The sequence below is a fragment of the Cryptomeria japonica genome, chromosome 3, assembly GCF_030272615.1.
Source record: "Cryptomeria japonica chromosome 3, Sugi_1.0, whole genome shotgun sequence".
Classification (NCBI taxonomy): Eukaryota; Viridiplantae; Streptophyta; class Pinopsida; order Cupressales; family Cupressaceae; genus Cryptomeria; species Cryptomeria japonica.
In genome coordinates this window covers 619,644,626-619,662,551 of record NC_081407.1, presented here as the reverse complement: position 1 = coordinate 619,662,551, position 17,926 = coordinate 619,644,626, and the positions used below count along the sequence as shown (strand labels likewise).

Sequence of the window (17,926 nt, the reverse complement as noted above, 5' to 3'; positions counted from 1 at the left end):
TCTCATCCTCTACTACTCCCCCTTTGGCGAACATCCTTAGTTGCTTTGAAAAATGGTATCTTGGCACTACATTCTTTAATTGGTATAGGAAGTCAAATACTAGCTCAAACTTAGGTTTTTGGACATTAAGTATTTTTGAAAATGGTGGTGAAGCATTTTTGTTCAATTCTAGCTTTAGAAGTGAAGATTGGTTTCTCAATTAAGGGTGAACATCAATTAAAGAATCATCTAATGGTACCTTTATAATTATAGGCTAAGTAGGTGCAACAAGGGTCTTTCTAGAGAAAAAGATGCACATTATTAATACTTAGGACATAGGTAGGGAATTGTTGGGCATCATTAGTGTATGCCTTTTATATTTGACAATTATCTAGGTTAGGTGTAGGTTGTGAAGTAGGATTAGCATGGTTAGGCATAATGGTAGGTTGTGTAGGTGGGGCTGACAACTGTAATAGATATCCAACATTAGGATTATTCTAGGGTTATTTACCTCTCTAGGGTTGTTGTTTCCAATTTTATTGAGGCATTAGCTAATTTGGATATTGATTCTAATATTGAAAGGGTTTTCAAACTCTATGAGGAGAAATATTCCATGATACTAGCCTAGGATTCATCCAACTAGGAGTAGGTTGGTTTTATCACTGATTCAAATTATTGTAAGAGGTATTGTAGGACAAGGGATCTTGATGCATACTTGAACTTTGGTTCCATGGTTTTTGTTGGTAAAGGTAGAACACCTAGCTATCTCCATCTTCTAGGGTCTTGAAATCAGGCCTATCCTCTATGTTTCCAACTTACTTATATCTGCAATCTTTCTCCTTTTAGTAGCCATGTGGGCAGTGTTTAGCCAGAACAATATCTACTTCCTCTTGTTTGTTTATTTCTTGTAATGCATTCATCTAAGTAGCCATGTGTTTGATAATATCCTACTTCATGTCTGGAAGCAGGTTACTAGTTTCCATTTGTGAGACTTCTATAATAGACTTAGATGTTAATCCTTGTATGCTTCTAGTTTTTTTCATAGCTGACCTAGAATAATTTCTTGCAAGCTTGTACATATCATCCCAACTGGATTGAGTCACATCTCCTCCTACCATTGATTTTAAGGCATAAAAATAGTCTTCATCAATTACATGAAGGAAAACATGCTTGAGAGGGTCTTTGCGTAGATTGTTGTGCCTAGATTTTTGTAGACTAAGCAGGAAATGTTCAAAATAGTCTTCTAATGGTTCATCCTCCTTTTGAGTCATCTAAAATATATCATCTCCACACAAGCCTCCTCCTCTGCAATAATATTTATATTTCTTCAAGAATGTTGTTTCAATACTATCCTAGTTAGCCACTATATCTCTCCCAATCGCATGAACCATGTCAAGGGAGAGTCCTAGAAAGTTACAAGGAACAATTTCAGCCTATGGACATCTATATTGTAGTCATAATTATGACATAAGATGTAGAACTCAAAAAGGAAGGAGTCTGGGTCCTTAGTAATAATCCCATGAAAGTTGGAAAGGGTTGAAGGTGGTATGTTCTTAAGGCCAATATTCTTCTCTTATTTGACACCAAGAAAATGGAAAGTTGGAGTCTCTTCATCTTGGTTAGCACAGAAGTTTACATCTCCCATTCTAAATCTAAGTGGATAATTATGTGGAGTGGATTGATGGATGAATTAGAAGAGTCTTGAGAGGTTGGTGAAGATGGAGGTGAATGGTATTGTTGGATTTATACCACAACTACTGAGATGAATTGGATTTCAATACCGGGAATGAATCTTCCATGAGATTCCATCCTTCTATGCATGTGAGAAGAAGAACCTTTATTCTAGCGTACATTTAAGTGGTTGGTAAAAATTGTCGGGGCTTGTTTAAAATCTAATAGTCCTATAAACTAAAAATCACAATGCCTATTTCTAAGAAAATATGAAAAACTACCAGACAACCCAGATTATATCATAGCTTGACACCATCTCCTACAACAACCCCAAAAATGTCAAACCTTATAATCCAATTGATATTGGAACATAATTTCACAACTTATGGATATTTATCCATGTTGAGCAATCCTTCATGGCTTAAAAGACTGCATTTACTTGTCAACGAGGGGTCGTATAACTTGAAATGATGTAACATTGTATGTGCATTAAAAAACTTATCTAGGGTTATTGTCCTATGTTAATTGCATAGATTAAGAGTTTGACAACAACAATTGAAAATAACTATTACTAAAATGGAAATATCTAATAATGAACATGTACAATGTAAATGAAACATTATGTTACAAAATATTAATCTAAGTTAACAAGACAATAATCAAATCAACTAGTATTAAGAAAACATTCATTAACCATTACTTACACACTATCTATTTTATCTCAATTATGGTTGTTGCAAGAACAGTGAATAATGGAATTATTATTCTATTGGAATTCAAGAAAAAAACTTTTATGCTAAATATCTAAAACAAAAATAACTAAAGTAAGGTAACACTAAGAGTGGCTTTACCTCAAGTGGAACCCCTTGGGTAAGTACTCGTTATGAATTCACAAGATTACATGATTGGTTTACAAATGCATTGCATTCTATTCATAAAGATTTACATACTTGCTTCAAAATATAACTGTTGGCATAGTTACAAAATGGTTAACCTTTTCAAGTTAAACACAAGCTTATTTATAACATTAATCCTATGACTAATTTTCTAACCAATTGCAACTCGATCCCTAGATCTAGGGAGAGATTTATTAACTGAATAAAGGGACCCTTAATTGAAGAATAGTCCCATTAGGATTACAATTCCTAACAACCATTTAAAACATAATTATCAACTTGAATCAACTTGACAAACTATTTAATAACATGTTCACATGTAGTTTAGATCATAATGAAGGACGTCCATGTGTCCTGAGTAGATCACTTGATCCACTTGAAACTTCTATAGACGAAACAATCGTTGGTTTTATTTGTGGCTACAAGAGATGACACATTATTTGACTACAAGAACAATCACTTCTATCCCAAGAGAAAGTGTTGCAAACAAGTTAGTATATACAACATTGCAAACCATAGTAATTGACCATTTCCATCCATAACATGCACATTCATAAGCATATATGTATTAAATTAGAGTCATTGACTAAATTATTAAAAGTGCTCAAAAGAAGTCTTCATACCATGATAGGTCATTACTAGGATTGAGGTTCATAACACTTATACCATATAACTTAACTAAAGTCTGCAATGTAACTATTAAAACATGGATAGATTAGAGACCTATCAACAAGCTCATATTTTTATTCTTTGTCTTTATTGGATCCTCTGCTCCTCTTCTTTCATTTTTAATCTATTTCTACTAGGATTGCTTGGATTTTGTTTGATCTATTCTATGCTTTATTCATGCTTGTTGTGTTGCATGGAACTTGTTTGATTTTTTTTATTTTTATTCACTATGGTTTATTTCCCACTAATTCCTTGTTCTTGGCCTAAGTTGGTTTATTCTTGCATTTATTGAGGTTGTACTACCTACAACCAAATTTATTCTCCCAAGCCAACTAGCTCATGGGAGATGGATCCAATATGAATGAGGAGATGCTTGAGAAAGATAAAATTAATGACCTCCCACAAGATGTCATTAATGAGGTAATTTTTGCAAGTGGAATGGTAATTCATTGAGACAAACATGTAGGGATGCACTTAACTCAAACATCGTTGATGAAGTTTTTTTGCCTTTTGCTACCTTTCATGGAGGAACTCAGATGGACAAGAATCTTGAAGTGGGAGGAGATAGATTTTTGGGGACTAGGGTAGATAGAGTGGGAGATGGAGGCTTTATCAGAGGAAGAGACTGCATACAAGGAAAAAATGGCAAAATGTCTTCCACACTCGAAAACCTCTCCATTTATTATAACAAAGACATGGTAAAAAAGCTATGAGAGGAGAGGAATCAAGACTAAGAAATATTTGTGTTATTTGTTTGTTTAGATTCTAATTTTTTTTCTTTCTCGGAATTTTTTGATAATTGGATTGCCTCTTTTTGGGGAGAGAAAATGGGTATCAATGTATCCTTTTATAGGATGATTTAGAAGGGTTTATTTGTAGTTTTCTTCAGTAAACATGGAATGGAAAAAAACACAGTTAAGAAATAATTCTAGAATATTGGGCACTCTATGTTTAGAGACCTTTCATGGTCTCCAAAGGATAATTTTGAAGTTGTGACTAGTTCTACTCCCAATTGGTTAGAGATAATCAAGATTTATTCTTAATATTCTGAAATACATTGGTAATGTTATGGAAATTAAGGAATTGAGGGTTTTGTTTCCTCATATCAATGATAGAGCTTTAATTTATTTGGTGTGAGATGCAAAAATTTCAAACTTAATATCTTTACAACATGACAATAAAATGATTGTTTATGAAATTGAAGTGCTTGGCTCTTTAAACTCTTGTTTTCTTTGCAAGAGAAATTATCATCCTAGAAAGAGTTTTCTAAAGGCCAAGTCTAAGAAAATGGAGGCTTTTAATCCCATTAAGGAAAAATATGAGGGTGATGTAGCATTGTAAATTGTAGCCTTGCTCAGTTTTGTCTGCACCTAGGCCTCACTTTCACATTCCAACCTCGTATGCCCTAATACTATTTTGATTATTCTCACATCCACCCAAGTTCAACATGTTTAGCACTTGAGTGGGACTTTTATCAAATCCAAGTCTTGATTGGTAGACCTAGGATGCTCTAGGTACCATGGTCCTTCCAAAAGGGACCCAAATTTGGACTTCACAATGGTCACATCTTGGAGGCGAAAAAACATTCCTAGTGTCACCCTACCCCAAAATTTAAAACATATTTTGTGTGATTAGGTATAAAATCAAGTCTAACCCCCTCATTTTGGGATAACTCAATAAGATTTCAATTGCACTCTAGAAAATTCAAGTGAGCAAGCAATCAAGCATCATCAAGGTAGTGAATGAGGGGTCAAAATCTAAATTTCAAGCATTCATGATGTCATACATGATTAAGACTTTATGAAGACATCCTACATAACATTATCAACCTTGGCATGAAGACTTCAATGTAATATTCATCAAGGTATCAAGTTCCAATTCAAGTAATTCAAATTAAAATATAGCCTTATCTTCAAAATATAAGCTTTAACTATAGCATTTCCACTACATTTCAATTCAATTCAAGGGTTCCCATTAACAACAACATTTTCCTTATTTCTATGTGCAAGTGATAGATCCAACAGACACTTTTTTTACTTTTTGGCAAAGGAGATGATGACAATCATACTTGAATTTTGTAGAGGTGAAAATTAGAGGACCAAGACAAAAACCACCATGGTCCCGAGGATTTATGACAAGCTTCTGGGAACAAATTTTGTGCAAAATTTTGATTCTAAAAGATTCCAGTTTGTTCACATTTGACATTAGGGATAGGGACACAAATTGCCACATTGTCTCATACTTTTAGGCCAAACTTGTTATCATGGGTTCTCTTTAGTTTCTTTTTCTCAAACTTAGCCCTATGTTCACATTCTCTATCTATAACTTGTTATTTTTATTGTTTCATGTCAATTATTCATCATTCTCCCTATATCTAGCATTCAAATACATTCAAATCAATTTCAACTAAACAAAGGAAAAATAACTTGATTTGCATTCAATCTTCATGCATGAGATCAATTGAGTTCTCAATTCCTTTAATGTTTTGTATGGAAAGTTTGGTCATTTCCTAGTTTACAAAGCTTAACTTGTGAAATCATAATTTTCCATATATTACATTTTTGTGAACCTGACCATTGTACTTCTATTAATTCTATTTTTTCTTCTTGGATTTGATTTGTATGCATTTAACAAAACTAAATTTGTACTCACATATTATTTATACACTTAATTTACATAAATTTAGACGTTCAATTCATAAAACCCTGATTTATTTTGACAAAATTGACTTGTGGGTTGCATAATTTCTCATTTATATGCTTAGATCTGATTTTTATAGCATGCTATTTTCATATTTAGAAGCATTTAGTTATCGAATCTCTTATTTCAATAGAGTATCTAATTGGTTAGTCAATTATTTTACAAAGAAATTGCATTGTGTAACCATACATATAGCTTGCATTATTAAAAATATTGTGATTTCAAATATTTGCATTCAACATCTCCTTCTTTGTGCATGAGTTTTGTGACCCTTTCACCTACATACAATATCTTGGTGAGAAGAAGTTAAGGACTTATGGCTTCCAAAGGTTTAAATATTAAGGGATGTGAGTCTATTTGGAATATCCTATTCCATGGGAATTTGGGTGAAACCTAAATCCCTACGCAAGACGTACCTAACATTATGGAGAGAAATTTCCCTCAGACTTCTCATGATGAGGATGACTCTCTAACTAGGGTTACTAGTGAATGATTGGGGAAGCTTGACAATAAGTTGGATGAGATTTAATAATGGATGGGTTAAGAACACTTGAATAGTGAGGCAATCCCCTTGATTGAAGGGTTGAAGATAATGGTTCAAAGTGATAAGATATGTGTGGAAGTGTTATGCAACATTGCTCATATTGTTGATACCAATATTTTTCCTTTAAAAAGTTGTGCTAAAGCTCTTGGCTACTCTAATCCTACAAATCAAGTTGATCATTCCATTCCTATGCCTACATCCTTGCCTAATGTGTCTACATATACATATTCTATCATGACTACCTCGACACAAAATCTTAATCTTCCACATGTTAGCCATTGGGAGAATCCTATTAATCAATACTCTTACATAGCTCCTTTTGTTAGCCTTCCATTTGTTTCCCAACCATCTACTTTACCAACATACCAGAATATTTCACCTCCTTATCTTCAACTTCCACCTACCCATCACAACATTACACCTCCATCACAATCCAACATGTTTGATTCCAACTCATTCACTAAATCCACTATCAATAACCTAGCTCAAAGTGTCTCATCCTTACAATAACAATTGCCTTTTTTAACCCAATTTAAGTTCAATGTTCCCACAAATGATGTAGCTATCCCACTATATGATGATGTGGTTTGTGTGGTTGGTCCTGAGAATGTGGAAATTTCCCAATTGGAGTTATATAATTGAAAAGATGACCCCTTGACTCATGTAAAAATATTCCAAACCTCATGTATTGATTTCTATGATGATCATAGAGTCATGACAAAAATATTTGCTCACACTTTTAGAGATAAAGATTTGCAATGGTATTTCTCTTTATCTCCTTATTTTATCACTTCAATTTCATAATTGGCTAATGCATTCATTCAATAATTTCAAAATAACATTTATCCTCAACTTGTTAATGGGCCTTCCCAGGTGGATCTATTTTTTGTGAGGGGCAGTGGAGAATCTAGGTCTACTATGGTTTGACAAAAGCCAGAAGTTGGGTAGATAAAAGTGAATTTTGATGGTGCATTGAAGGGAAATTTGTGGTTATCGGGGGAAGGATTTGTTGCCCAAGATTAGAATGGCAACATTTTGGTTATTGGAGCTAGGCGATTGGTTGATGGGATGAATAATGAGGTTGAGGTGTAGTCGGATTTTTGGGGAGTGAGGATGGCTTAATGTCTGTCAGTATCTCCTTTGCATTTAGAAGGCGACTCTTAGATTGTGGTGAATGCCCTTTCGAAAGGGGAGGTAAATGCATGCAAGATTAATAAATTTATCCACATCATTAGAAAGGATTTAGATTTTTTTGAATCTTTTAAAATATCCATGTTTTGAGGGAGGGTAATGATGTGGCTGATGTACTATCAAAGAAGGCCACATCATTAATTGAAGTTGGTGGGGTTGGAATGTGGGAATATTTTTGTGGTGTTGAGCTGGTAGAGGACTGATGAGTACATTGCATTTCGTGAGACCTTTAATGTCATTTAATGATTTTATTGCAAAGGGGTGAGTTGGAAGTTGTGTAAATGCAATGGTGGACGGTGGGTTTTGGCATTCTCTAGGTGTTGGGATGTTGTAGAATCTTGAAGGATTGAGACAGGAGGGCACCTAAGAGTCTTACAACTAAGGGAGATGGAAGATAATTTATTTCTCCATTCTCTCAAACAACATCTTGCCTTCTTTGGAAAGATTTTAGAGAAATGGCTCATGGGAATTTTCAAATTTGATGACCCCTGTTTTCTGCAGATAATGGAGCTCCTGCTTAGGGCTGAAATTGGAATTCCACTACAAAACAAACACGAGCATTATTTCTTTGTTGGTGGCATGAATTTTGGTTTTTAAGTAAAGAGAGGAGGTGATGTGAGTGGAAAAGGCCTGTGTTCCTGACCATTCCTTGTGTAGGTTAACATCTCTCATGGTGAGGGTAGTGGTGAGGAAAGGTCTATGTCAGCCATTTGGAGAAGGTATTATGCCAAAAGGAGGGGAATAAGATGTTGACTTTTGGCAATTTATTTTATGAAATGATGGGGTAGTGGTGTAGGAGCACCAAATTTAAAAACTTGATTATCCTATCTTGTTATGACTCCTAAGGGGTCTTGGAATGTTTATTTCATGCTAGGAGTCATTGGTCTTGTTTTTGATCCTTTTGTGAGGTCTAGTCCCAGGTTTGGCAATTTATGAGCCACTTGGTCGAACTATGGTCAAGGGGTCATAAAAATTGAGTTTTGAGTTATTTTCTTGGTTTTTGCAATACATTGGTCCTTCATGACCATTGGTAGGATTTAGAAAGTTAGTTTGCACTTTTAAGTGCTTTTGAGCAAAAATTGTCAAAAAGAGTCAATGTTGTCATCACAACACTTGACAACTTTTGTTTGTAAGAAAATATCCTTCCCCATTGGCTAATTAGTTAAAAAATTGGTTGTAACCAATGGGGGAGGCCTTCATAAGCCCTTTCAGGTGGGTGATGAGGGAGTTGATGTAAATTTTCATTTGGCAATCAATAAAGAAACCTTGTTTTCTTGCAAACAGTCATGTTTTTGCTCTTGTAAGGATTGCTTTCGGAATACTGGGAGGTTATAACTTATTAATTAAGATATAGGGGCCTCTTACCTTTATTTTTCTTTTGATTTGAGGTCTCTAAGTGCTCTGGTTTGAAAGTTATTGCATTTTTACTAAAAACAGTTTTGAAACCCTCTTAAACCTAGGGTTTTGACCTATTTTTGTGGCCACTGTACAAAAATTCTAAAACTTGGTGGAATGAGAGGTTTGTATATATATTCAATTATTTCGCAAGAAATTTTCAGGTTGGCAGTTGTCTTTGGCTTTTGCTTTTATTCTTAGGTTGGCATCCTCATGTGACAACCTAGTTTTCAAAATGCAAAATTGGTGATAAAACAAAATAGGGGTTGAACCAATGTACAACCTCCTGGATTTGACAAATTGGGGTGTGGAAATTTTTTTTCCAATTGGTGAAACTTTCTTATAAATCACATTTCATACACTTCCTTCACAAACCCACCTACTTAAGCCTAATTAGGCCTACTTGCATCTGTGAAAGACAACATGTCTCCTTTTCTTTCTAGACCTCCTCCTTTTGGATTTAGACCTTTCTCAATAAAGGGTATTTGGATATCCACTTTTTTTGTTGGTCATTTACAATTTTGCAAAGTTGTTTTGATAAGTCCTCTTGAGTAGGGGTACAAGGATTTTGGGGTTTTACAAAGGAACCTTGTTGAATTGATCAATTTGTTGTATCACCACACCATGAGCATGTTTTTATGGGAATTTTCACCCACCTTGACCATTTTTTTTTATCCCCTCTCACCATTTTGTCAAATTTCCAACTTGAAGCCAAGTTTGGTGTCTAACCGGTTTGAGTAAGCTTGAGCAATTTTCAACTTTTGATCCTAAGATCTTGTCAATGTTATTCTTAGGGTCCAAAATGTTGTTTATGATTAATTGAAGAGTGTTTTTAAGGTGTAATTCTGGTTGGTAGGGTGTTTTGGGTTTCCTTGGTGGCCTATTGTGACAGTTTTGTCTTGAATTGCACTCACCTAGCCTAGCACTTGCATCAAGTGGTATCAGAGCTTAGGTTTTGAATCTAGGAGTGAAAGATGTTAGAGAATAATGCAGATGGAGATAACATCAATGAAAGGGTCCCACCCCACATGAAAAATGTGGAATTGGTAAAGAGGGTGCAATCCCTAATGAATGAAGTAAACAATTTTAACTAAAAGCTTAATGAGAGGAGACAAGGAGAAGACCTTGGAGAGAGGGGTGAAGAAGAGGAAGAACCCTTGTGGCAGGATGATGTTGATGATGTACCTGCAGACCAAAGGTAACTTATTAATTCCCTCAAGACAGTGGCAAGGAGAACCACTGATAGTAAACTCGACTTTCCTATGTTAGAGTATTTGGGTATTTACTTGATTAATTAAACAATATTTGTTTAATTATTTAAGTTCCCTTTATCTCTTTTACACTTAAGCTAACTTTAGGTGCATAATAATTAATTCTTTTATTAATTATTATGTGCAAACCTAGATTTTCCTTTTTAGGGTTTCTTGACCTATTAAAGGTTGAGTTCTTTCTTTTCATTGTAAGAAGAAGGATTATCTCATTACACTTTTGGTGAATATTGAGCTCTCTTTTTTAGTATATTTTCTGTGTATTTCTTTCTTCTGTGATTTTCTTCCTTACTTCTCCTTGTAATAGGTTTTTCAACTTGCAGAGATCATTTGGGCTCCTGTGGTGTTGTATTTTCTCAACTCCAATATGGTATCAGAGCTTCAGATCTGCAGCTATCTGTTCTTGTTTTGAGAATTTTTGCATTGGAAGTAGATCTAGGGTTTCAGAAAGTTTTTTATGCACCTAGGGATAGGGATTTTTTATAAGTACTTTGGGCCTAAAAGGACCTCACCATCGTGCTCAGAAGGCCCGAAAACCCCTATGGTCATATAAAACTTGACCTTTTTTTGTACCTGAGCCTCTGGGACTATTTTTTTCTCCAGATCCAGGTCGTACGACCCTGGCATGCAGTTTGAGAAAAAAATTTCAATTTTTTTTTTTTTTTGCCTTTTTACGACATGCAGACTGAATTTTTTATTTAGAAAAAAAAAATCTTCAAAAAAAAAAGAAAAAAGCAAAAAAAGGGCGAAAAAATAAGCAAGGGTTTCTAGCAAAAAAATTTGTTTTGGCAAAAGTTTTTTTATTTTGGGGGGGAGGTTCCCCACGGTACGCAAGGTACCGTGGGACCCCCTGCCATCATGCAGGCCCCCACCACCAATGACAGAGCGGGCCCATTGGGCGTCCTCCGGCCCTTGCTTTCTGACGGCCCCGCCTTCCGACGACCTTGCTTCCCGGCCTCCACCTCCCTGCGGCCCTGCCGGCCCTCACCGTTGGCCTTCCTGCCTGTGGCCCCCCCCACCACCGCTGCAACCCCAGCCGCCGTAGCTTTCTGGCCCCTGCCGCCACCACAGCTCCCTGGCCCCTGCCGCCGGCGCTCTGGCCACCTGCCGACTCTTGCAGCCACCGCCCGGCCCTTGCTGCCACAGCCACCCTACCTGTCGGCCACCCTGGCTCCACTGCTTGGTCACCGAAACCCACCACCCGGCCACCGGGGCTCCACCCGGCTACCACCGGAGTGCCGCCCACTGGCCTCCTCCACTTGCCCCAGCCACCATACTACCCCTTCCTCTTGTTTTGAAGGGGGGTTTGGTTTTTTGGCCATATCTTGGGCATGCGAAGTCATTTTTTCGAAAACGAATAGGCATCGAAAAGCTGGTTCCAAGCCGGACCTCGTGATGTTGGTATTTTTTCCAATTTTTCTGTTTGACTATGTTTGTTTCTAGTCAAAGTAGGGTCTCATTTTTGCACTCCGGGAGCCATAGAATGAGCATCCGAACTCCATTTTTCAAAAAAATTATATTTTTGGAAAGCATGTGCTGTGTATTTTTTAGCCATATGAGTTTTATTTCCAGATTCTGATCCATGCATATTTTATTCAGGTTTTTTCTTTTCAACACTCTGGTGGATATCTTGGTTGTTTCAGGTCCTGGGATCTCTTCTCTAAGTATGATGTCTTTATTTTGGTTCTCCTTTCTACTTACAGTCTTATTATCATTGTAGCATTGTATTTATGTAAACACACTGAGATAAAGTACCATCATGCATTGTTTACTTGGGATCTTGAACATCTTGTGCCTTATTGTACATGCACTACTTATAAAGTGCCATGAGGGGGTTGATGTTTGCCTTTTGTTTGCCATTTGCCTTTGTCCAATGAGTGTTCATTCCATGACACTGTGTACTGTCTCTATGCTTTCAATGTTCCTGGTTCTTCGTCATGCAGTTCTTGTTGGCCGTTCTTTTTAGTGTACCTGTCCCTCTCCCTCTTCAGCATTATGGGGAGGTTTGTCCTATTGGTTCTAATGCTTCCGTGGTTCGATTGATCAACTCTTCAGGCTTTGCTATTTTCATGCCATCTGTATCTTCGATTTTAGTTGTTTGCCTTGTTTACCTTCTGATTCGAGTAGTGTCATTTGAGGGCACTCATACAGATTACAGTCTTCTCTACTTGGTCATGTTCTATTTTAGTGGAGGTTCTTCAGATCAGCAGTTATTCTTCGACAGTGTTTACAGGTTCTTCATGCTTCACTGGTGTTCTTTTCCATCTCTTTTTGGAGTAGAGTTTTTTCCCACGTGGTTTTCTCTATTTCTCCAATTCATAGAGATTTCATTGTATTTGGGTACCTGATCAGGCCTTGTTGCCAAAAACCATCTTTCCTGCTTTCTGTAGCTGTTCTAGGTTTTAGCTTCTCCCTAAGTCTAACTTAAGGGGGGATGTTAGAGTATTCGGGTATTTACTTGATTAATTAAACAATATTTGTTTAATTATTTAAGTTCCCTTTATCTCTTTTACACTTAAGCTAACTTTAGGTGCATAATAATTAATTCTTTTATTAATTATTATGTGCAAACCTAGGTTTTTTGTTTTAGGGTTTCTTGACCTATTAAAGGTTGAGTTCTTTCTTTTCATTGTAAGAAGAAGGATTATCTCATTACACTTTTGGTGAATATTGAGCTCTCTTTTTGAACATATTTTCTGTATATTTCTTTCTTCTATGATTTGCTTCCTTGGTTCTCCTTGTAACAGGTTTTTCAGCTTACAGAGATCATTTGGGCTCCTGTGGTGTTGTATTTTTTTTTCTCCAACAGCCTACCTTCAATGGCAAGATGGACCCTAATGTGGTCATTGAATGGGTTGATGCCCTATATTTTTTCTTTGATTGTGAAGAGATCCCTGAAAGTCAGAGGGTCAAGATAGCGAAGTCCAAGATGAAAGGTGGAGCTTTGACATGGTGGAACTTTCTTCAAGGAGAAAGGGTGAAAGAGGACAAGCATTTGATCACCTCTTGGAAAACCATGAAGGCCAAAATACATGAGGCCTATATCCCTATAGATTATGAAGTTCAACTTCATAGGAGGCAAAATCTCAGGCAAAAGGACATGGACATCAACACATACACCGAGGAGTTCCAAAAGTTGTGTTTGAAGTCCAAGACGGTGGAAAGGGAAAGTGAAAGGTTGGCCAGGTACTTGAATGGCTTAAAAATAAATATCCAAGATGAGTTAAATTTGTGTACCCCCACCACAGTACACCAATGCTACCAATTGGCACTTAAAGTGGAAGATAAGTTGAAGAGGAGGCAAGACCAAGGCAACAAGGGTAAAGGTAGCAATTTCAACAAGAACTCCAAAGGTAAGAGAAATTTTTGGAGTAAAGGGCAGTCAAGTAATGACAACAAATCTTGGGAGAAGCCCTAAGGAAACAAAGAACAAGGTGACTATGGTGGTAGATGAAACTCTAGAGGGAGAAGATCTTTTGGTAGAGGAAGAGGGAGATCAAATGAACCCCTCAAATGCTTCAATTGTAATCAGTTAGGACACCATGCTAAAAGGTGCCCTGAAAGAGGAAACAACAATAACAACAACAACCAAGGTGAAAGAAGAACTCAAGTGATCCAAGAGGAGAGAAATGAACTTGATGTTGAAGAATGTATGGTCCTAATGATGAGGCAGGCCTTCCTACAAGTTCCCCACACCCAAGAACCCCCCCAAAGGAAGAATCTCTCCAGGACAATGATAAGGTGCCAAGGTAAAGTGTGTAACCTACTCATAGATTCTGGTTCAACTGAAAATTTGGTTTCTAGAGAAATGGTAGATAAACTTGGACTAACTAAATCTACTCATCCTTTTCCGTATCATGTTTCTTGGCTTACTAAGGGGAAGCAAACCCTTGTGACTGATCAAACCATGGTTGAGTTCTCTTTAGGTGATTTTAAGGACAAAGATTTATGTGATATTGTAGAGATTGATGCTTGTAATCTTCTACTAGGGAGGCCATGGAAATGTGACATGGATGCCACCTATAGTTGTAGGAAGAACACCTACACCATTGTAAAAGATGGAGTCACCTATACCATGAAACCATTGCCTGACACTAAGGCAAAGAAAGAGCCCACAATCATATTAATTGGTGAGAAAGAGATGGTAAGAACATTGAAAGAGTCTCAAGAAGAGAGTTTTGTTTTGGTTGTGAAACCCAAGGACAAAGATGAATTTGATCCTATAGCACCTATTCCTGATGTTGTGAAAGGTTTGCTTGACAAGTATAAGGAAGTCAACACAAGTGAGTTGCCCCCTACCCTCCCACCCTTGAGAGATGTTTCCCATCAAATTGATTTGATTCCTGGTGCATCATTTCCCAACAAGGCACCATACAAGATGACACCTAATCAGAATGTTGAGATCTCAAGACAAGTTCATGAGACGTTGAACAAGGGACTCATTCAAAAGAGTCTTAGCCCTTGTGCCATACCAACAATATTAGCATGCAAGAAAGATGGGAAATGGAGGTTATGCACTGATAGAAGGGCTATAAACAAGATCAATATAAGATATAGGTTCCCAATTCCAAGGATGGAGGACCTAATGGATCAACTTGGAAATGCTTGCTACTTCTCTAAAATTGATCTCAAATCTAGTTATCACCAAATAAGGATCAAACCGGGAGATGAATGGAAGACTGCATTCAAGACAACAGATGGTTTGTATGAATGGTTTGTCATGCCTTTTGGTTTGAGCATTTCTCCAAACACATTCATGAGGTTGATGAATGAAATCTTCAAATATTTCAATGGTAAGTTTGTGGTTATATATCTTGATGATATTCTGATTTTTAGAAGCACTTTAGAAGAGCATATTAACCATTTGGATGAGCACAAACTAATCATCAATCTAGAGAAGTGTATCTTCATGCAGAAGGAGCTCACATTTTTGGGCTTTGTCATCTCTCAAGGCATACTAAAGATAGATCCAAGCAAGGTAGAAGCCATTATAAGTTGGCCTCAATGAAAGAATCCAGGTGATATGAGAAGTTTTCATGGATTAGCCACTTTTTATAGGAAGTTTATTAAAAATTTCAGTTATATATGTGCTCCATTATTGGATACAATTAAAGGTGGTAGAAAAACTAAGTTTATATGGACTAATGCAGCCAATGAGGCTTTTAAATATTTGAAGAACATGGTGGCAAAATATCCTTATCTAACCTTGCCTAATTTTGGCAAAGTGTTTACAGTTGAAACAGATGCTAGTAACTTGGCTATAGGGGCTATCCTAAGACAAGAAAATAGACCTATTGCTTTCTTTTCAGAAAATCTCAATGAGGCCAAGAAGAAGTATTCTACTTATTACCTTGAACTTTATGCAATGGTTCAAGCATTGAAAAAATGGAGACACTACCTTCTACCAAAGGAGTTTGTTATTTTCATAGACAATCATGCTCTTAGCTACCCGGACTCACAAGAGACACTAAGTGTTAAACACATCAAATGGATGGAGCAACTTCAAGCCTATACTTTCACTATCAAGCACAAAAAGGGTCAAGCCAACAAAGTGGCTGATGCATTAAGCAAAAGAGTGGGTTTGGTTCAATAAATCCAACTTTAAAGCATTGGTATTAATGCCTTGAAGACTCTCTATGCAGGTGATTCAGATTTTGGTCAAAAGGAGTTATTTTTGGCCTAAAATGGCAAATGATGTCAAAATTTTTGTTCAAACTTGTACAATATATCAGCAAGAAAAAGGTGTGTCAACCAATCAAGGATTGTATCATCCCTTACCAATACCTTCTCGGCCTTGGGAATCAATCTCAATGGATTTTGTAATGGGATTGCCTAGGAGTAAGCAAGGGTATGATAGTGTTTTTGTCATTGTGGACAGGTTCAACAAGATGGTACATTTTGTACCTTGTAAAAGCACAAATGATGCCTCACATATTGCCCATCTCTTCTTCAAAGAAGTAGTCAGAATTCATGGGTTACCAAAAACAATTGTCTTAGATAGAGATGTGAAGTTTCAAGGCCATTTTTGGAGAACTTTGTTCAAGAAATTGGGCACAAATCTGACCTATAGTTCTGCATATCACCCACAAACTGATGGCCAATCACAAGTGGTGAATAGGTCATTAGGTAATCTACTTAGATGCCTAACAAAGCAATACAATCAGAATTGGGAGATGGTACTCCCTCAAGCAGAGTTTGCATTCAATGACTCTCTAAACCGGTCAATAGGGAAGACTCCTTTTCAAACAGTGTTTGGCATGCATCCTCGGGGTCCCCTAGACTTGGTAGACCTACCATCTAATTTCAAAATTAGTGCACAAGGAGAGGAACTTGCAGATTTGATAGCAAAAGTGCAGGAAAAGGTGAAACAAACCCTCCAAAATACTACTCAAAAGTACAAAGCCCAAGATGATAAAAAGAGAAAGGAAGTACATTTCAAAATTGGAGACAAAGTTTTGGCATATCTCAGGAAGGAAAGATTGCCTAAGGGCAGATATTCCAAGTTGCATATGAAGAAAGTGGGGCCATGCACCATTTTGAACAAAATGGGTGACAACGCCTATGAGATTTCTCTTCCTCCTACTTTGCAAATTTCTCCTATTTTCAATATTTGTGATCTGACCTCTTATAAAGGTGATGCAGGTATTGACATTTTTGCAGGTCCTTCTGAAGGTGCAGGTACTTCTAATGATCAAATATTTCATGACCAAGAAGACTATGTCACCAACCTTCCTCAAAGAAAGCCGGTTGAGTTGGAAAAGATCTTGGATTCTAAGATTCTGAAACAAACATTGATGCCACATGGATGACTAAAGAACAGATCCAAAATCATGGATCTTCACTTGATAAACTTGACTCAAGTGGGAACTTGAGTTCAAAAACTCATGGGGAGTATGGTGCAGTTGATTATCCTACCTTGTTATGACTCCTAAGGGGCCTTGGAATGTTTATTTCATGCTAGGAGTCATTAGTCTTGTTTTTGATCCTTTTGTGAGGCCTAGTCCCAGATTTTGGCAATTTATGAGCCACTTGGTCAACTATGGTAAAGGGGTCATAAAACTTGAGTTTTAAGTTATTTTCTTTTTTTTGGCAAAAAATTGGTCCTTCATGACCATTGGTAGGATTTAGAAAGTTAGTTTGCACTTTTAAGTGCTTTTGAGCAAAAATTGTCAAAAAGTGACAATGTTGTCATCACAACACTTGACAACTTTTGCTTGTAAGAAAATATCCTTCCCCATTGGCTAATTAGTTCAAAAATTAGTTTTAACCAATGGGGGAGGCCTTCATAAGCCCTTTTATGTGGGTGATGAAGGAGTTGATGTAAATTTTCATTTGACAATCAATAAAGAAACCTTGTTTTCTTGTAAACAATAACGTTTTTGCTCTTGTACGGATTGTTTTCAGACTATTGGGAGGTTATAACTTATGGATTCAGATTTAGGGGCCTCTTATATTTATTTTTCTTTTTATTTGAGGTCTCTAAGTGCTCTGGTTTGAAATTTATTGCATTTTTACTAAAAAGAGTTTTGAAACCCTCCTAAACCTAGGGTTTTGACCTATTTTTGCATTTCCTCTCATGGCCACTGTACAAAAATTCTAAAACTTGGTGGAAT

The 17,926-nt window shown here is 36.7% G+C and overlaps 1 protein-coding gene across 1 annotated transcript in view; it reads right to left on the bottom strand.

Moving 5' to 3' along the window:
- The window catches only part of LOC131874278 (uncharacterized), a 28,415-nt gene extending 16,827 nt beyond the window's left edge, over nucleotides 1–11,588 (bottom strand). Inside the window, exons 1-2 of the mRNA XM_059217571.1 lie at nucleotides 11,545–11,588; nucleotides 11,153–11,450 (exon numbers count right to left, since the gene is read on the bottom strand). Coding sequence (XP_059073554.1) covers nucleotides 11,153–11,450; nucleotides 11,545–11,588 — 342 coding nt within the window. The remainder of the gene's footprint in view (nucleotides 1–11,152; nucleotides 11,451–11,544) is intronic.
- Nucleotides 11,589–17,926: the final 6,338 nt, after the last annotated feature.